This window comes from Ixodes scapularis, unplaced genomic scaffold, assembly GCF_016920785.2.
Source record: "Ixodes scapularis isolate PalLabHiFi unplaced genomic scaffold, ASM1692078v2 PGA_scaffold0__279_contigs__length_252992795, whole genome shotgun sequence".
Taxonomy (NCBI): domain Eukaryota; kingdom Metazoa; phylum Arthropoda; class Arachnida; order Ixodida; family Ixodidae; genus Ixodes; species Ixodes scapularis.
This window is the reverse complement of record NW_024609835.1, coordinates 240,887,562-240,908,073: the sequence shown is the minus strand read 5'-3', so window position 1 is coordinate 240,908,073 and position 20,512 is coordinate 240,887,562. Positions and strand designations below refer to the sequence as shown.

General features: G+C 47.6%; 1 protein-coding gene across 1 annotated transcript in view; it reads left to right on the top strand.

Moving 5' to 3' along the window:
* LOC8050626 (26S proteasome non-ATPase regulatory subunit 3) overlaps positions 1-19,470 on the top strand; it is a 30,629-nt gene extending 11,159 nt beyond the window's left edge. Inside the window, exons 5-11 of the mRNA XM_029972683.4 lie at positions 1,222-1,358; positions 8,866-9,160; positions 9,240-9,354; positions 10,320-10,543; positions 11,386-11,541; positions 16,658-16,708; positions 19,287-19,470. Of these exons, the coding sequence (XP_029828543.2) occupies positions 1,222-1,358; positions 8,866-9,160; positions 9,240-9,354; positions 10,320-10,543; positions 11,386-11,541; positions 16,658-16,708; positions 19,287-19,364 (1,056 nt within the window). The 3' untranslated portion in view covers positions 19,365-19,470. The remainder of the gene's footprint in view (positions 1-1,221; positions 1,359-8,865; positions 9,161-9,239; positions 9,355-10,319; positions 10,544-11,385; positions 11,542-16,657; positions 16,709-19,286) is intronic.
* The last annotated feature ends 1,042 nt before the right edge of the window (positions 19,471-20,512 follow it).

Sequence of the window (20,512 nt, the reverse complement as noted above, 5' to 3'; positions counted from 1 at the left end):
GGTCTCACCTGCACAATCTCAAACGGCCGAGGGCACTCGTGCCGGGACGTACGGTAGAACCTCGTTAATTTCAAGTTGGTCGGACAGTGAAAGGGATTCAAACTGAGCAACCTTTCTTACTATCAAGTAAGAAAAACGAAATGACAAAAACTGTGGGAAGCCACGTTGTGCAAGGTTGAATCAAACATTATGTGAAGAAGAAGACACAATTGTACGACATTACTGCACAACTGTTGCACTTTGAATTGACATTGTTGCACTCCACGAAGCCGCGAACGACAATCTACGACAAACTCCTAGAGCGAGGGTCCGACATGGCTCGTCGCTGTTATCGCTCGCGGCTGTCGTGGTTTCACTTACTTGACTTTCAGATCCCCTTCTATGTCTGCGTAGCAGGTGTGATAATTTTCTTTGATGTTCGAGTACTTGGAGAAGCTCATTCCGACAGGCTCACCGTTTCTGTCATTTTTGGTCGTGCGGGTTTGCTACGAAAGTTGGATGTGCTTCTTCCGCCGCGAACCCGCGTGCGGGATTATCTAATTCTCGAGGAAAAATGCTTACTTCCACACACCACAGTGGCATGGGGTGAAAAAGAGGGACGGAGAGTTCGAGTTAAATGGGCGCCGTAAACGATGCCTAAGCGCTGAGGGTCCGAGGAAGTTGGAGACTGTTTAGTTCTTGGACTACCAATTAGGAAACGGCTGGTGCCACATTAGTTTTTGTTGCTGAAATGGAATGTCAAATAAGAGAGAACTGTTGTAAAATACAGGGCAAGTGCCCGCTCCAAATTTCAAGATAATAGCGAAAAAAACGGGGGATGGCACTTGTCCAGTCATCAATTTTACGTCTAAATGTACCGTCCGTGTTTTCTCCGATTTTACAAATTTGGGAATGGGCAGATGTGCAATATTTTGTGGTAGCTGGGAAAGCACTTGCAGGCTGCTCATACTTTCCTTTCCATTCATAGTTTTGCGAAAAATTATGGGACGGTAAAAATTATTTTACTTATCAGGGATTTTGGATAAATTTATATTGATTTATCGAGGGTTTACTGTAAGATCAGTGGCATTGTATAAAAAAAAATGGTAATAGCAGTCATTTATGTCTTGCGGGGGTGACGTATTCCGTTCTTTAAAAAGTGGCCCTTAGCGGTCACAATAACACGCAGAGGCCCACGTCGACTCTCGGAAGTGACTCGATCCCCCGTGGGGGTCTCTGCAGGCAGTAAAGTGCTCCGACCAGCTAATGGCCAAGATCCAGGCCCAGAACCGAAGGACGCTGGACCTGCTGGCCTCCAAGTGCTACTTCTACCACAGCCGCTGCTACGAGCTCACGGGCCAGATGAGCGCCATACGCAGGTGGGTCTGCCCGGGCATGCTTGGGGCTGTATCCCTCGCTGTCGGCAACAGCGGGACCTCTTCGTCGCTACGAGGAGGGGAAACAATGTTTTTCCGAGGAGGACCAGAGGTGGACGATGCCTCTCTTCACTCAACGGACAGGCTCCCTAAAGTAAATGTGCCTGACATCTTGGGAGGGTGGAGTGTATCTTTGTCTGCAAGCACGATAGCAGTGGTGGATGTGAAATCCGACGGAGTGTTTTTTGCGTCTATCTTGTTGCAATTGAAAACATTTTTTGAATCTAAACCTCCCAAGATGGTTGAAAGCTGCTTTTCTTTCTGTTGCTTCCCAGTTGCTGCTTTGTCAAGTGGTTTCTTTTCTCCGGTCTGCTCGTAGGATGCTAGGGCGAAGTAGTGATTTCAGCTATTTGGTTCTTCAGCATGATAAAACAGCACAAAGAACATGGAGGAAGAGAAAAAACAGTGCTCTTTCGTTCTACCTGTCCTTTTCTCTTCCTTTGTGTTTTGTGCACTGTTTTATCATGTTGATGCTAGAGCACTTGAGTGCTTTGGGATTTGAAGGGACAATGAAGGCAATTTTATTTACCATTTCTTGAAATTACCCCAGACTGGTGCGAAAAAGCTAAGAAGCATCAAAACATGGAAGAGAAAGGCAAAGTGATAGGAAGACAACAAGGAAGACAATTGAGACGGTGTCTTCCTATCACTTTGCCTTTCTCTTCCACGTTGTCGTTTTGATGCTTTTTAGTTTTCTTGCCCCAGTCTCGGGTAATTTAAAGAAACGGTGATGTTTCACCAGGTTGCCTGCGCTTTCACTGTTATTTCATTGATTTTATTTAATTTTTTGAAATTGTGTTTTTAGGCTTCTTGGGCACCTAAGCACGCAGCCTAATTTTTTGTAGACATTTGTGACGCATATTTCTGTGCCTACGAAAGAAGTAAAGAAACCAAAACTGAGCTATCTGCGTTTCTCATTTCTGGGCCTCTGAAAACGGAGGCGACGTAGGGAGTGGCGTCAAGTGTGATTAGTCGGTATCGGTAGTATTTAGGAGATCGAGACTCTGGTTACCACGGAGGGTTATAGCAGTGCGGTGGCGCAGTCGTTTCGTCGAATCTGTCAACATGGACGGCAATGCCGCTCTCGTGAGCGAGTTCGAGCTTCCGTTCAGTGACCTAACAATAACGGAACGGGAGTATGTGTTTGGCGGGCTTCGCCATCACCTGACGGAGACCACCCAGCCGGCAATGAGCGGCCAGCAGGCTCTGAAGCAGTGAGCAACATTCGCGCGGGCAAGACGAGGGCGGCGCATTGCCGAAAGACAGGGGAAAGCGGCAGCTTTCCCCTGTCTTTCGGCAATTCTAAGGGGAAAGCGCTTTTTGAGGGGAAAGCGGCAGCAATTAAGCCATTCCGGGAACCGGTTCCTCCGCGGGGGACGCTCCCTAAGAAGGAGAAAATAAACAGCACCATTTTTGGTTTTCACCAAAGTCAGACATCCTCTCTTTTCGTCGTCAAAGAACACAAACAGCAACCCACACGTGAAAACTAGTGTCGCCCGAACGAATACTGGTCTTCAGTCGACCGTTAGAACAGCCATCTACAGCGCACGAATTTGGCATGACTACCATTTTGCGGAATCCTTGGAGTACCGCGTTCCCAAAGTAAACACGACACTGACATCTAAACCAAAACTAAATGCCTCCTGAGTGTTTTTTTTTTATTTTATTTTGTTTGCCCATAGTTGCTCGTTGCCTGTTTTGCGTCGAGCGTAGCAAAGAGAAAAACAATTATGTTGTTTTATTTACGGTTTAGTAATGATTTTCGGTCCGATTTATGCTTTTCATGGTTATTCAAGCGCAAATTTGAACGGTATTCCTAAAAGTTGTGAACCAAAGCGTGACCGAGGGCTCGTCTCTCGTCTCTTGCAGTAGGCTCGTGCAAATGTTCGCCACTTATTATTACCTTTAGAATGACATACTACTATTCTATTTCATATCTTCACGAAACACTGGTAGCACTCGGAAGTTTTGCGATGGCGGGTTAGTTAGATCCTTTGAGCGCACGTCTCAGTGCACACTCATGCACTGCAGTGAAATGGCACACGCGGAGTAGGTAGACATCGCAAGTTCTGCATGCCTCGTTTTTGCCTCAGCTCGCCCGCTTGCTGCGGAGGGAAAGTCTGTCCGGTGGGATAGTGCTCACACTCGTGTTGGGTATCTGGAAACAAATAGGAAGTTTGTGAATGCTGACGTGACAACTGGACTTTCCAGATAAAATGTTCCTAATTAATATTGCGCAATAGATTGTGACATCCTGACACACTCTGTATGTCACTGGTCTTTTTTTTTTCTTTTTCAATATTTAAGATTGGAGAAAGGATAGTATAGTGAGAGAATTTATGTGGGCTATGCTGTAGGCTTTGGCCATCTTTATATAGGCCTGCACCTATTCCACGGGCAGAGTTAATAGTGTAAATTCAAACTCAATTAGCTTGAGCAGCAAAACGGAAGCTTTGGAATACCCTAAACGAATTCGGCCGGATTTTGGGGAGGCGGACAAATTTATAGTTTGCATGCCGAGTTTTTTTCGTCATTAAGCTCTGTATGCGAAAAGTAATCGAAATTTCTAATCCAATTGTAAAATTTGTTTTTTTTGCTAAATTAGGAATAGTGTCGATATATTGCAACCTTTAAACCTTGAACAAAGCATCATTTTGGTGCTCTGAATCATTCTATTGTACCTATTTCATATATGTTTTCGATTCTACTCCTAAAATGAACATTCCCAGACATGGAAGGCAAATGGGACATTGTTTTTCCATTTCATTTCGTGGATTCGTAACATTTGGTGTGGTTCATTTGTGGTGCTTTGTTGTGAAATATACAACTTTTTTTTTTACTTCATATTCAAGCAAGCAGTGATTAACCCTTGCCTTAAATAGGTGGCTGGCAATATTGCACAATAAATAAATGCAAAATACTTGTAAATCTTATCATAGTATTTGTTTTTCGAATGAAGGAGAATGAAGTGCACGTTCTTATACCGAAAATTATTTTTGCTGCTCAAAAATGGGCTTTTAACCACTTCGAAAGGTGCTCCAGAATTACTCGAGCCAATCGCATCACTGCATATGCATACAGATATTAATTTGCTAAGTGCCAAGACTGCATCAATGACAGGCAGTGCAGAAAGCCTACATCCCTTGTAAATAATAATGCACGTACAGTGGAACCTCGGTTATTCATTGGCAGCCATAACTGGGTACCTAGCTGCTCTGCATGTGCTGACGGCCAGCTTCCACGGAACTTTTCCAATGTGTATTCTGCACCGTCGAGATTGCCGGCCTTGGGAAGCTATGAGTATGAGCTTGTTTTAAGTATGCCCGGTGAAGAGTGCACTTAAAGGGACACTGACACCCCCCAAATTTTTTTTTTTTTCATTTTTTGCCAGGCGCTTTATTATGGTGTCGGAGGTCTACCCAATTAATATTTTGCAACAGAGTAGCGTATTTTTTTAATAAAGCCAAAAGACGCAACTGCTCGAAACCGAAACCGAAACCCACGCACGGAGGTCGGAGAAGTGGAGAGAAGAAAGTGAGTGGCGGAAGTCACGTAGCTACACCCGACCGAGCGTTGTTTTTTTTTTTTTTCTCCTTTTTGTAGCAGACGACATGCGGCGTAGTGGGAACTGTTTGCCGCGCGATTCTTTTGCAGTTATGTTTGTTCCTCTCGCTGTTCTGTACTCCAAGATGAGTTGTTTTGTACACTGAGGAGTTGGAGATGAGTAGTGAGTCCCCGTGGTGAATTTCCATGATCGGCTCCGAAAAGAATACACCCAAGATGTTGCGTGAAGAGCTGGCTCACATTTCCTGAATCCGAAAAAAAGTGGCATTGTGCGACAGAGTTTCCGAAAGATCAACGGGATCGGGACCAATTGCTGGCTGCAATTCCTGTAGAACATTTATGGGCACCTCGGAAAGCGGACGCTACCCGATTTATATGCTCCTTGCATTTTGTGGAAAGTGATTACATTGAGTTCGAAGGTGTCAAAAAGGAGATCCCATACCATTTAATTCAACGACGTGTCGTCCACAACATTTGTTTGTTATTTTTTTTGTCTGTTTCTTCAGTGATAATTATAAAAATAAAAGAAAAACTGTAAACATAAAAAAATTTTGAAAAAAAAAAAAAAAAATTTCATTGGGAATTGAACTTTGTCCTACCTCGTGCGAAGCGGACGTCTTTCCCACTAATTTACTGGGGCATCTTTTTGCTGGGTGATTTCCTTCCTTAGTAACAATGCAGCCGGTAAATTGTAAGTTGGAAAGTTTGCTGCCGATTTTCATCCAGCAAAAGCACTCCCGGGTCGAAATCGGAAAGCACCACGCATTGGAGACATAGTAAAGAAATCGTACGCGTGCATTTTCAGTTCGAAGTAGACCCGTCGTGCTTGACGTTTGCGCGAGCGATGTCCTCAGCCACGAGAAGGGAGCGACGGCTCGGCGACGTCTTCGTGCAAATCGGCTTGGTGGCCGGGCGTGACGTACGGGATGAATACCAATTCTTTTGATCAGTCTCAAATTTCTCTTTTAACGGTAGACAGAATTCGCCGGTACCGCGAACGACAGTTCTGAAATAGAGGTCCCACGCCCGTCGTCCGCTACCATCGCCGTCGCCGCGAGTCCCACGATACGCGAAACGACGAACGCACAGAATGCTTCCGGTTGTCTGTGGAACTTTTTTTTTCAATCAACGTATTTACAGCTTTTTAGAAGCCACAAAAAATGGGTTTCATATTTTTTTCTATTTTTAATATTGAGTGTGTGCTTTCAGTGACCCACGACTTTGATTAAATTTGGTGGTCGCGTCTAAACCTTAGAAAACGGCCCGTGACCACGGAAAAGAGAGTGAGCGCCACTCAAACCAGCCAGTTCTCGATCGGCGGTTTTCGGGCGGAAAGAAACCGAATTTCGAGCCGCAAATTCTGTTCTGTAGTTGGGCTCTCACATGCCACGTACAACTAAAAACCTCGGCGAGCATAAATACCCTGTCAGTGTCCCTTTAAGGGGACACACCCCCTAGGAGGGTCAACTTTTGAACACTTATTAGGTAATGAAATTTACAGGGTAGGCTGGTGATCATGCTAGAGGGTGCATAACAAAATGTCAGGTCTGTCGGTTAAGTGGGAAGGAAATTAGAGCAGCTTCTATCAGCAACACGCCTACATTGTTTAGTTAATCTATCGCCGGAAAACTATCACAATATTCAAGATTTTTATTTGCTAGATATGTAGCAGAACGCCTAAGAGGTGCAGCTATGGAAAGTATTTTGTAAAAAGTCATTTATTTCTATCAATTTTCTCTTCTGCGAAATTGGTCAACTTTTTGGTCTTCTGTATCTCCGCCAAAATGTCAACACTTTTTATAAAAAAACATCCGTAAAGTGACAAAAAAACTCTATAGCCGCACTCCTTATTAAATTTCAGTCAGGAAAAGTGAAGAATGAGCCTTCCCTGCATTGCCACTATCAAACGATAGATTTACTAAATTGGAATTTATACCGAAAAGTGGAACGGAGAAAGATGCATTCAGAGTGCTCCAAACCCTCCCTTTTCTTTAGCTTCGGTGAACAGAAAATAATTTATAAAAAATTAACTATGCAGTGTAAACTACTAATGAAAATTCCTGGGAATACTCTCTAGGTGTTGATAAATGTAAATAAGTCATTTTCCAAAATCAACATTCTTTGCAGAATTTTTTTTTTCTGGGTGTCCAGTGAGTACAGAGGTTTCAAGGGACTGCACCAAAACATCACATAATCTGCGAGTGTATTATCCGAAAAGCTAAGATTACGACATTGGTGCTTGGCCCTATAAGACAAAAAGTATGCCAAACTTTTATAATTATGTCTAAGCTAATAACCTGCTGGGCGAAAGAGAGGAGAAGGTCCTTAAAATAAATAGAACAAATCGTAGTGTGGCGCAATAAAGGCACTGATAAGGTTTTATTTTCACCTTACTTCGTTCTCAAAAACGTGATAAGTAATTTTTTGGGGGGTTGCCGCAACCCCTAGAAGCAAGTGAACCTTCTCTGCTGTTGGGGGCGTATGGAAATCGTTGAACGCCATCAAAACGTGGCATTTCCACGTATGTCGACGCACTTAGCTTGGTGCCTGTGACGCCGTCACTTTTGCCCAAGGTATAGGCATTGTGCAGTTCCCTTTTTGGCGACTCGATCGAGTGACACTGCATCGTGAATGGCAGTGTCGTGGGCGTTTGTCGCGGCCCGTAAGCCGCAATGAGTAGGTATTGACTCAGCACGTTGCTATTCCAGAGAGCACATAAATTTCTGCAGCACACGCGAAAATCGCAGGTTGAAAATATGTTGTAGCTCGATGCCTTTTCGCTTTCCGAAATTGCAGTGCGAGCCCAACTGCGCGGATCGACCGATCGCAGTACTACAGTGCATTCTCAAAAAAAGGAAAGAGCGGTCCACGAGAGAAAAGTGGGTCGTGTCACAGGAAAGCGAAGGAGGGCGCGGTTGTATGGAGGCCAAACGTGAAAATACCAACCGACCGAAAGTAACACCGCCGGCCAGCATTGCCTCCAGCGACTGAGGTTGAATGAAGACGCGAAGAACGACCTCACAGGGGAAGTAGGGAAAGATAGGATATGTCTGCCGACGCAATCTGCAGGTTTCTATTTCCCGGCGATGCAATGTGCCAGGGTTGTCGTACGACGTGATATGTGTGTATTTGTTCGTTGTGAAATCCCAATTTCTAGTACATTGTTTCTATGGAAAGTTCTTCGGACTGGCGCCATATCGTCATAGAATGCGCGACGTTGCATAAACCGAACCAGTATTCCTCTGCGGGGCTTCTCAAGCTTTTTGATCTTGAGGACCCCCTATTTCTCTCGGTTGATTTCCGGCATTGATGCAGTAGAGAAGGGGTGGCCGGGCTGTGGCTCTTTGCGTGTTAAAGTGCGGCTCACGGCTTCCAAAAAAATCCAGCCCCCCCCCCCCCCACCTTTTCCTGCTTCTCTCCCCTAAGAATAGAAAAGGAACGCATTTGGAATTGAAAGACATTTTGCGATTCGGTCTTGTGCTACTGCTACCATACATACAGTTGGACTAAAGTAGTTCAAATTTAATTTATTGCTCAGAAAAACAAGTTTGAACTCCCTCCCCCCCTTTTTTTCTCTCTTTCTTTTCTGCCTTTCCTCTTCCAGGCAGCTCTTGGAAGTTTAGTGGATTTGTGTGCGGCTGTTAGGTCGGGTCAGCCTGGCCACCCCTGCAGTAGAGCAGTGCAGAAGCTTGGAGATCTTGTAAACAGTATAATAGGGAGTGCCGTGCACATTTTTGGGCATCGCTGGATGGCTGCAGTCTTCTAAAATAATGCTTAAGTCCGAAGAACGCTTCTCTTAGCGGCAGAAATGGCCGAGGAAATTTGAGAGCTCCGGGAACTCCGAGGGTACTCCGGGAAAGCCGGTCTGAGAGCCCCTTTGGTGCAGCTTCCTGCACGGGCGCCTGCGCACGGCCACCCTGCGGTCGGACTACGAGGGCCAGGCGGTGCTGGTGAACTGCCTGCTGCGCAACTACCTGCACTACAACCTGTACGAGCAGGCCTCCAAGCTGGTCTCCAAGTCTGCCTACCCGGAGGCGGCCTCCAACAACGAGTGGGCCCGCTACCTGTACTACCTGGGACGCATCCGGGCCATCCAGCTGGACTACTCTGAGGCCCGCAGGCACCTGCTCCAGGCCGTGCGCAAGGCTCCCCAGCACGCCGCCCTGGGCTTCAAGCAGACGGTGGGCACTCTCAGCGGGGCGTTTGCCGTCTGACTTCCCTTGGCCAAGGGCGGACCGTGAGGCGGGGCGGTGCTTGCAGGTGCACAAGCTGGCCATCACGGTGGACCTGCTGCTGGGGGACATCCCGGACCGGTCCATCTTCCGCCAGCCGCCCCTCAGGCGGACCTTGGCACCCTACTTCCAGCTCACTCAGGGTAGGGGGGCCTCTTCGGCAGCCCCGTTTTACCTCGACAGGGGCGCGTCGTTTCGGTTTCTCCTTTATTCGTTTTGCCGCAGATACCGGCCACTGAGGGGTCGCCGGATATGTTCCTCTTCTCGACATGTTTGTCTTCCTTCCAGAGCCAAATGCGCTCGCTCCGTCGGTGCGTGGCCCGCCAGAACTGCTCTTTAAAAGTGCACCACAATCTTGCCCAGAGGGGTGCCCACCAATCACGGCACGGCACGAATGCTCGCGACACCGTGGTTGGCTGGCACCTCGTTGGGTTTGGCTAACTTTCCAGCTTGATGGTTGGAGGTGCACTTCCAAAAGGCGTTGTTGACAGGGCGTGGAGAGGGTGGCATTACGGTGGCGCAAGTGCATTCAACTCCGGGGGGAGTACGGTGGAACTCTGATCATGCGTCCCCGTTTTGATTGATGTTCCCGCATTTTACGACGATTTGGTGCAGGCCCGGCGGGCTCCACATTAAAGCAATGTATTTGATGTTCAGATTTCGCGACATACTATTACATGTATCCCGAGCAATACAACGATCCCGGCTCGTTGCATCGCCAAGAAAACGGTTGAAACGCAAAAACGAAATCCCGCGCTGCGCCGGTGGACGTATCCTCTTACTCTCTCATTCCCCAGGAAGCCGCTCTTCATTCAATCTCCTTCGCTGGGCGGTATCTGAAGTTCTTAGTTGTTTCTGCCGTTCCCCTCCTTCTGATTGCGCCTGCCTTTGCTTTCCTGCTACACGTCCTACTTTGCTCTCGTACTCCACTCGATCGTTTTCATTTCTCCAAAAACGGTTTATTCCCAAAATAAGAGATGGACAGTCAGCCAGACTGGTGGGGAGAATCCTGCGCAAACAGATGCATCCCTCCAATAGCGAAGCACCCCGGGGGTGGAAAGGGCAGAGGTCATGTCGGTTACTCTAAGTGCGTCTCCGGCCTTTGCAGCGGTGCGAGCGGGCAACCTGGGCCGCTTCAACGAGGTGCTGGAGAACTTTGGGCCCAAGTTCCAGGCAGACCACACGTTCACGCTGATCATTCGGCTGCGCCACAACGTGATCAAGACCGGGGTGCGCATGATCAACCTGTCCTACCTGCGCATCTCCCTGGCAGACGTGGCCCAGAAGCTGCAGCTGGACAGCCCCGAGGACGCAGAGTTCATCGTGGCTAAGGTGCGCTTGCCTGCCGTCCCCTCTTCTTTGTGGCCTCTCGCTTTTCCACGTCGGATCACGTTGCCCTTGTTCTCTTGGACTGTGTTTAAATTCGAATTTTACTGAAGTGGATTCGAGTTGCTCTTACGGGTCGTGTCACATTATGACGAAGATGAGTGATACTGGACACCAATAGGTTTTCGAATAACGAGGTGCAAAACCTTTATTCTGGGTGAGATAGAGTGCATTTTAAAACGTGGCCTCGGCGTCTACTGCCGTCCTAGCCTAAGCCTTTTTTTTACTCCATTCTCTTTTGAGCCTACGGGTCAGCAAAGGCTAACTAACGTGCCTAGCGAAGGCAATAGGTGCAACATCGTGGTTTCAAGACACGCTTTTAGGGACAACCGTTTGTGCACATTTCAGACACGTTTCAGTAAGAAAAACAGGCTAGCTCAAACCTATTGCCTTCCCTGCTCAGAACGGAACATGGGTACATATGGTTGGCGTCCAGCTAGCGCTCGTTCGGATTTACGCGTCTTTGTGCCGCGCAACAACAGAAAAGGTGGCGATTGGCACTGTTCGTCGCGTATATACATGCAACGGACTTTATGTAATGGTTGTACAACTTATCTTTTATAAATGTTCCCAGGGGGTGAGGTGTCGAGTCAGTGACTCTGACATCACGGCAGCAGTGTTGCTCCTGAGTAAATTTGAGGTAAAATAATTTTCAGCACCAAATAAAACATCTTGAGCAGGCTGTCAAGATTGCGAGCTACTTGAAATACTGAGAGGCGGCGGCTCTCTAAATTCTGTTGCAGCTTTTGTGGTCATCCGTTAAACGCAACTGGCGTGCTTGCCCGCAGGCGATCCGTGACGGTGTGATAGAGGCGAGCATCGACCACGACCAGGGCTACATGCAGTCCAAGGAGAACATGGACATCTACTGCACCAGGGAGCCCCAGGCTGCCTTCCACCAGCGCATCTGCTTCTGCCTCGACATCCACAACCAGTCAGTCAAGGTGCGCCCCGCTCGCCCAACGCGCTTCCTCTCTTCTTCGGCACGTCGAAAGGAACGGACGTGCCAGGAAATAGCTAAACTGCAGGCTAGAGCTATTTTTAATGGTTGGGTGCTTGGGAGGACAAACGTAGTAGCCCATATACGTACATTGTAACACAGTCGGGCCCCATTATATTGAACCGAGGTATTTCGAATTATTGTCCATTTCAACCAGCCTAAGCAACTCTTTAAAAATTTCATGTAAAAGGATAGGAGTGTTGTGCGTCTGTATCAAACTCCGACCCCCCTAGACACTCGATACGTCGAACTGGGCGCCGCAGTACCCCTGGAAGGAAGTCTTTCCCGGAAGACTTCCATCGCTGCTCCTGCAATCTATCTGTCTGCGCGCCGAAGCTGTGCGAGGCAAGACCATAGTATGCTACAACAGCCACCAAATCACGCAAAGGGACGCAGGAGGCGTGCTTGAATATTCAAGAGGAAGCAGAGGGGAAACAGGACGCTTTGCCTCAGCTCTTTAGCCACAGAGAAAAAAAAAAGTCTTCTAACTGGTTGAGCGTGTAAGCAAAGGTTGCGTCATCATACTTTGAATCTTTGTTCATATTTTGCTTTCACCGTTTTTGTATCATCGCTTTCTTTTTTTGTCGTAGTAGGGTCGTAAGCTGGGTGAGTTGGTAAATGTTGAACATGATAAAACTTTGCACACTAAGAGACAAGGACAAAAGAGGAAGGAACACAGACAGGCCTGTAGTCACAACTCTGGTATACCTAATACGCAGGGGTGTGCGAATATTCGAATTCTAATAGAATAGAAATTTCCCGAATAATTCAATTCGCGAATCGACTTCCTAGTATTCGGTCACTCGAATATTCAATATATTTGGCCAAAGACCCGCGGTCGGCTTGGAGCTGACAAAAGAGCAGTTTTTTCTCCCAATGTTAGTGCTGTGATGTTCGACAGACCATGCGAGAAACACATCTTGGACCTACCATTCCACAAAAACCTAATGCACAGATTAAAAAAAAAGTGAAGTAACGAACGCCAGAAGCTTTATAGCACGGAGATTTACTCATGATCGTGACGCTATGTAACCTTGAATCACAACCGAAACATCCCGTTTGCGCCGCTTCCAGAGAGGAATTGTTGAAAGGCCGGAACTTCACGCCATGCCTAATTCTTTTCACGAGTCAAGCCTCTCATTTCAAACTAAAGCGAAGATGTAGAACGCACTTGCCACACTCATAGAAATTGGCGACAGCAAGGTCACTTAACCACGCCGATGAAACTGGCCGAGTCGTCGCCGTCGTTATTTTGGAACTGCAAGCTGTGCAAGCCACAAATTCTGATTCGGAACGAAATGGAACGGGAAAATAGTGTGCCTAGATTTGAGAAAGTTTCCGACCATTCAAGAGCCGCGTTTGACTTTCGAACTGCGAGAAGGTGATGAAAAGACAAAAGCGTCAATCGAACAGGTGTCGTCCCTCTTCCGTTTGCTTGCTTTCTTTCCATGCGACAACACAACACATGGGCACTTAGACCGATCCGCGCAGGAGCCGCCTCCATTGTTTCCGTTGTTTCAGTTTCGCTTGCTCCCTCTTTTAAATCTAGGCTCTCTAAAACGGGATAGATGGACAAAGGAATGGATACACAGCGGCAGTTGGACAGTGATCACTTGCGCCACCTAACCACATTTTTTTTTTTTTTTCTTACTTCAGATTATATTGTTTATGCCTGTTTACTCAGATGTAACAGCTATCTGTTTATTTGAATAAAATAAAATCCCGGGTGCCCCTTTTTTTTCCCTTAAAATTCAGGCCAAATATAGCGTAATAGCCCTTTTCTGAGATATATAAAGAAAAGGACATGTCGCAGTGTTAGGTCGTGCTTTTAAAGAGAAAAAAAGCCACGCGTGGCTGTAACTTAGGGGTTTTTTGGGACGCTTAGGGCAGACGGATTATGTTTGTGCCGTAAAATTGGATCTTTAGTGCCCAACGTCCATCAGCAGCTGTTTTACAGCGGAGCTGTTAGGGGCTAGTTTCCCCAGGATCGTGTCCGTCTCAAAGAAATGTCGACACAAAACTCTGGTGGCCGCCATCGCTCATAGATGGCGGTAGCTGTCTAGAGCGTTGTGTTTGCCAGTTGTCCGCTTGCTGCCATCGCTCATAGAGGGCGCAACCTTTCGAGCCTTTCCACTGTGGCTTGTCGACTTGTGACCGGCCATTACTTCATTCCCACCATAATACAGCTTCACTGGTCTTCCTTCTTTACCAGAATGGAAAGGCTAAAAGTTTTTTGTTTGTTTTTTAGAACTTTTATGCGAGTTTTTGTTCTGTACAAGATGCACATTCTGCACCAGGCGCATACTCTGCACATATAATAATCTCATTCACAGCACACTCTGAAAAATTCCTACAAGTAAAGTCACTACGTATAGACCACTTACAACGTAACCGCTTATAGTGCGGGACCGGGTATAACGCGGTTTTTTTAAACCACCGGTTCGCCTCCCATAGAACTCCATGTAATTACATACCGCTTAAAATGCAGGCGCGCGAAGGGAAATACCGGTTATAGTGCGGTTTCTGGCACAGCCCGCCGGCCGCGCCGACGACCGGAGCAGCGAGCGCGCTTCCCTGTGCGACACTAGATAACGGCGCTGACGGCGCGAGCAGCAAGCGGCACTCGCGTGGCAGTTGCGCCAGAGCCGAGTTGCTCGAAGAAGCGGGAAGAAGCGAAAGGCTTCAGTTGCCATACCGACGGAGGGACGCACGCACGTGTCGTTCACGTGCGTGCGTCCCTCCGCTGCGTTAAAAACAAACAACCGCAGCGACAGACCAATCGCAGGTTGAGGAGAAGTGTTGCGCGCGTTACATGGCGGTCGCGGGTCGGCTGTTTCTATCCGCGAACACGGCGTCGGTTGTGATCGTCGTCGTCGACGGCGTTCATCTCATCGTTCCGCGTAAAAGCGCTATCCTTGACTGTGAATTTTCGTTGTGTCGCTATGATAACCCAGCACGTACTAGAAGGGAAGATCCACCTACTCGTGCGGCGATGTCGTGGCGGCGCTCTCAAGACGGCAGAAACGCCCGTGTCGTCGTGTTTGTTTACTTCGAGTACAGTGGTGATTTCTAAGCATTTGTGTCCTCGAACATCGCCCGGATTTCTTATTTGGCGCATTTCATGCGTGCGCTCAAGTTCAAGGTATTACTGGCGCGTACCGTGTGAAGGATGCGAATTTTCACGCGTTTTCATCTCCGGAGAAAAGTGATTAGGGTTAGCAATCCTGAACGCTCTCAACGTCCGTCCGCAACCCGCGACGCCGTTAAAAGGCTGCGCCAGGCAAAAGCTGCTCATTTCTTTCAAAATGTGTAACACACTTGAGACAGAACTGTACTAGTCAGGTGAAATAACGACTTTCCTCGAAGTAAGCTTTATTTTTCATCTAACATAAAATAAATTCTTTTCACAAGTGTAAGTTGTCTCATGGCATGTATTTTGGCCTGAAAAATTGATGTTTTGGTTATAGTGCGGTACCGCTTATAGTGCGGATTTTCGCGACTCCCGCGACATACGTTATATGCGGTCTACATTTGATATTCTGTTCCATATTCGGCTTTTTTTTTTTCTTAATTCGATTTGGTATTCGACTCGATAAGTACTATTAGGTATTCGCACATTCCTACTAAAAGGTGAAAAGAAAGACGAAGCAAGACTCATGACGAGAGACATCGGCACTAGGGGGAATACAGTTCAGTCGCAGCTAGAGTTCCTCGATATGCTCCCCCGAAGGGGGAGCAGAGTTGCGCATTTGTTTTCCCCGCGCCGCCACGCCGCTATCCGCCGAGATCCATCACGTGAGGAGCAAAGCATCCGGCGCCGTGCAAGGAAGCCACCTTTACGGTCGCTCCGCCGACGTTTCTCGCGCCCCAGCGTATGTTCCCCTGCTTTCCGCCTCCTTTTCCTCCTCTCCTGTTTTCCATGCGCGGCAGCGCACGCGTCGCCGCTATTCGCCAGATTTAGTCACATGAGGAGCAAAGTATCCAAGGCGTGCAGGAAAGCCGGCGCTACGGCCACCCGCCAAGGCTGAATGCGCAACTCTGCTACCCTAGGTAGCTATATACGGGAACTCTAGTTGCAGCGAAATAACCGCAAAAGGGCAACTTCTTTTTCACTCAAAGCCACCAATGGCCGACTGACGTAGCAATTGGCCTAACCCAACAAGGCCTCTAGCACATCGCGTGTGTGTTTCTCTTTGAACCGCCCAATGATTGAGTTTTCTTAGCATAGGACTATGTCTTTCTCCGCGAAGGGTGTGCAAAGTTGGCAGATCGATGTCACGAACACTTGGTCATGGAAGTGACATCATGCATATAACACCGGAGCGCGGACCGATTTGCATTGCTGCGCTCCCTGACGGCGTGCCGTGCCTGCTGCCGAGAACCGTGCAGTGCACATGTGCATCCTTTTCAAGGGATACTTCAACGAAATCTGAAATATACCCGTCGTGTTCAGAAATGGGCTGAATATGATCCACAATATCCGTAAATGACGATGACGCATTTGTATTTTGAGCCTGATGGCTGTATTCGTTCTAAACGGCTTACTCTGGCAAGCGCTCGGAGAGCAGCCAGCGGAGAGTATGTTACGTCTGCCGCAATCGTGACCTAGATTGTTTCGTCGAGAGGATGGCCTAGCAGTTCCAGCCACTGAAGCAGCCGAAGCACGCCAGCAATTGGGCCACCGCAACTTACCCCAAAGCTACTTTTGTATAATTCTGAGTGATGGGTTAATCTTCTTTAATCTTGTAGAAGGGAAGGACAATAGCGACATCTGGGACATACATGCAAAAGAGAGTCTTGGGGAGAGGGAAGTTCCTCCTTCCCCTCGTCTCTCATGGTGGCCATGCCACCATGGCCATGCCGCATATTTTTATTTTTGGTTTTTCGGTCTACACAGAGAAGGCTCGCGTGTTCGGGGTGGTCTCGTAACATCTGGCCGCGCTGGGCCGTCCGGATGAAAGTGGGGATCCGTCGTGACCTCCTGGGTGCATCTAGTTGTGGTTGCAAGTTGCGTCGGCCGAGAGGGAATGTTAGTGACGGCTGTCCATTGTTGCTTGCAGGCAATGCGCTTCCCACCCAAGTCCTACAACAAGGACCTTGAATCTGCGGAGGTAAGTGGCCCCCTCCCGTCGTGCGGTTGCCCGTGCCGGTGTCGGCTGATCCATTGGACTTTCCTGCGCCCGATGGGGGCCTTTGGACTTAAATTGAATGGTTCTACCCAGAGCTGTATGTACTGAGAGAGTTTGGCAGATGGGCAGAGCTTGGGATCCGCTAAATCTGGCCAGAATAAGCCAACCTCGCGATAACACGATATGAAGATTCGGTTTCGTTTCACCACTCCACTCTGAGCGAGTCCACTTAAATTTGTGGTTACAAGTAGCATTATGAAAACATTCCTCATTCATCGGTATTCTATTACACCTGCAGTGGGTCACTTCATTCAAAACCTCCCCTCTCCCAGTTGTTATTGATCTCCAGTTACAAAACTTAAAGATAAGCTTTTCTGTTTGTTTCCAAACAAAAACATGCTTTCTAAATAAAAAAGGAGGTCAGGCAATTTAGAACATGTGTACGCAGTTACTGCATAGTAAACACTTTCTGCAGTGTTGAATATTTGCGGTGGGGGCAATGTAGAGAAGTAACGTTCTAGACAAAAACGAAGAATCAAAGATGATAATATGTTTGGAGATTGTTGCAGATAAGGAAGTGTGAGCAATTGATTGCGTGGAAAAAGCCAACGGCGCTTTAATGAAGGACCCTTTCAGTGCGATGATACGTCACTGCAGACATGGGGTGGCAAGTCCAGAATGGATTACAAATCAGGAACACAACATGGCAAGGGAAACATTTGGTTGCCAGTTCTCTGGTCGTGGTTGCTGGACTGTCAGCACCTTCAAAATAATGCCAAACTCTCCCAGTATAGATGAGTCTGATTATACACTTCGAGTAAACTGTGAGTGATACAGAATTATGTTGAGTGTTACGTTAAAAAATTTAAAAGACATGCAAAAAATGTATACCTTCCTTTATTAAGCTCAATATAAGTTTTCTTCATATGGTACCTCTGATTACTGTGTTCTACATAAACAATGTTGTGGTTTGAAATCGAGCTACTTCGTTTTCCCATTTGAATGGTCCACCAAAAAAAGTTGTAGCCCAGGGTACTATGACGGGTGACAGGTTTAGAACTCTGTAGATGCTCCGCTTCGAGCGCAAGCTTTCTGCCTTCTATAACACAACTAATTGCACACGTAGCCAAAGCCCAGAGGAAGGCCACAAGTGCGTGCAGGAGGCGGAGCTTCCTCCAGGTTCTTGACTCGTTATCGCTCAAGCTTTTCAATGTGCTTGTCGTGAAACTGGTTTTGAGGTAGAAGCAATTTAGAAATGTGTTTCAAAGTATTCAGAATCCTCAAAGAATTTTGCAACCTAAATATTGCGCTAACCTTTTTAATTTTTTTTTTTTTTTTTTTTTTTTTGTGTATAATATTGGGGGAGCATTCATCCCACTTTCAATGAAAACATTTAGTTTAGACACGGGCACTTGTCCTGTCAAGTTGGGCGCTTAACGTGAAATTTGCTGATTTCCCAAGTTTCAGAAATATTAATAATAGGCGCTTGAATGAAGTGGGCGCTTCTGCAGTATATTACAATACCTTTCTATCTTGGCACTTAAAAAAATATGTTAAGAGTTCAGCATCTTTTTGAGGCCCTATCACATTTTGTGCGCATCTATAGACTGGTGTCCAAAATCCTAGCCCCTTGCCATAAAAACAAGAAATAATAACCTCAAGCGCAGGCTCATGCAAAGAGAGGGGCTGCGCATGAAACGAGTTTTGCTTTATACGGCAATGTCGGCATCAGTGTTTGTTCTTGGACATCTGCGACTATGCATTTCTGATGTTCTTGCACTACGGCAGGCGCGAAGGCTTCTAAAAAAACGAAGTCCTGCAAAAAGCGCACCCTCCCCGTTCCCCCCTAACCGTTTCGCAGCGTCGCCGCATCAGCATAAACAAACATGGCAACGCCCAAGGAACGGAGCATACACCGATCTATGGGAAGCGACATCAGTCATAGAAAAAGCTGGACGAGGCTACTGATCTCCCCTATAGGCGGCTGGATGGCGCATTGAGCAGAGAGGTATGAAGCCACCAGTAGTAAGCGGCTTGTCCCAGGAGTGAGCGCTTGACAGGCTTTTCAACTCTTCCAAGTACTGAGTCAAGCAGCACTCAGGGCGCTGAATGTTTTCTTGTCATCCCAAGAGAGCCTGCTTGTTGCGGAGTCATGCGGACCCGAGAAGTCTTCTGGGAAGCCATTCGACGTGAACATTTTCAGATTCTAGTTCATCAAGTGTGCACATGTCCCACATTCAAATGACTTATTCTCGGGATTTAATTCAGAACGGGAGAATTTAAACCCAATCAAAGACACAAAAAAGCATGGACTAAATTATCGACTGAATGCATAAGAAGCCCAGCGCACTCCCGACTTCCGGTGGCTTCACTTGCGCCGGGCTCGGAGAGCAGCTGTGCGCCATCCAGCCCCCTATAGTGGAGATAGTGGACGAGGCACATTCGGCAAAGATTGACCTGGGCAGATCGTTAGGTACTTGGGAGGTTCCGCGAGCATCTCGTGCATTTGCGCGCTCTGCCGCTTACTTCGGGTCGTTGACCCCCCGATCTTCCCCGGCAGGAGCGGCGGGAACGGGAGCAGCAGGACCTGGAGTACGCCAAAGAGATGGCAGACGAGGAGGACGACGGCTTTCCCTAGTCCCGGCGGTAGACGCCCCACCAGAGGGCACCGTCTCGACGCCCGGGACCGCACACCGCCTTTTCGACGCGCCGCAATAAAGCAAACTAGGTTTCTGCACTTCGAAGCCCCGCCAAGTGTGTGCATGCCCCGCGGGCGGCGCTCTCGCGCCCGTCGTCGGTTTCGACGGCCGACGTACCGAATGCGTAGCGTTTATTAGAAGCGTGCTACCGGGCGGCATCCCAGCAGAGTCGCTGGCATGCACGTGACGTGCAGCAGCCGACGGACAGCGGGTAGCGTAGGCTATTTCTAATCAAGCTTCGAGCATTGCACCACGCAAAGCGGTCGGGGCCACCGTTGGCGCCAACTTGTTTTTACGCCAGAGGTGGAGATTGAAAGAGAAAAGATCCCGTCCTGGCACTGGCGAGAACAGCCACAGCGATCTCATTCCCAGCAGGCCGAGCTCTATCCACCAGGGAGCAAACAGCAGTCTGATAAAATGAACGAAAAATAATCTTTGGTTTTTTCAGTCACTGATAACAGTTATCGAGTAGTTACAAGATTGTTGTTCAACACGCTTCATAGGCACACGAAAAAGTTCAAAACGCAGAGTGTACTGCTATTGAGAGCGGCAGCTGTTGCATCGTTAAAAGGATGTTGCAGGTTTAGGAACGTGCAATAAGCCCCTCCCACAAAGTCCTTCACCATTTCCAATCCGCATATTGTGTCCTCTCCGGCGTTCACTCAACTAAGTGGAAAGAGTAGGGGCTCGGTGACACAATTACTGTGCCAAACTGCTTGCCACGCTACATATGGCTACATTTTGCCAAAGTATGAATTTCCGGAAACGTTGTGCCAAAACGTAATTTCACTTTATTATTACTAAGATGTAATAGCTCGTGCCCCGCTACACGCCCCGATCGGAACGGTAGGCTCGTGCTGCCATGGGAAATAACCTCCCGGCTCGTAAAAAGTTTCTCGAAATTCCGATTATCGCCTCAAATATCGTACTACTCGATTTTATTTCTGTGCCGAACACTGATTTCTCGTTTTCGTGTTTGTGGTCTGTTCCGGCACTTTTTTTAGGTTTGTTGAGTGACTTCGATGCACTGCTGTGAAGCGAGAGCTGCGGAGTAGGCATGACGGTTTTGTGTAAGCGCTATTTTGCG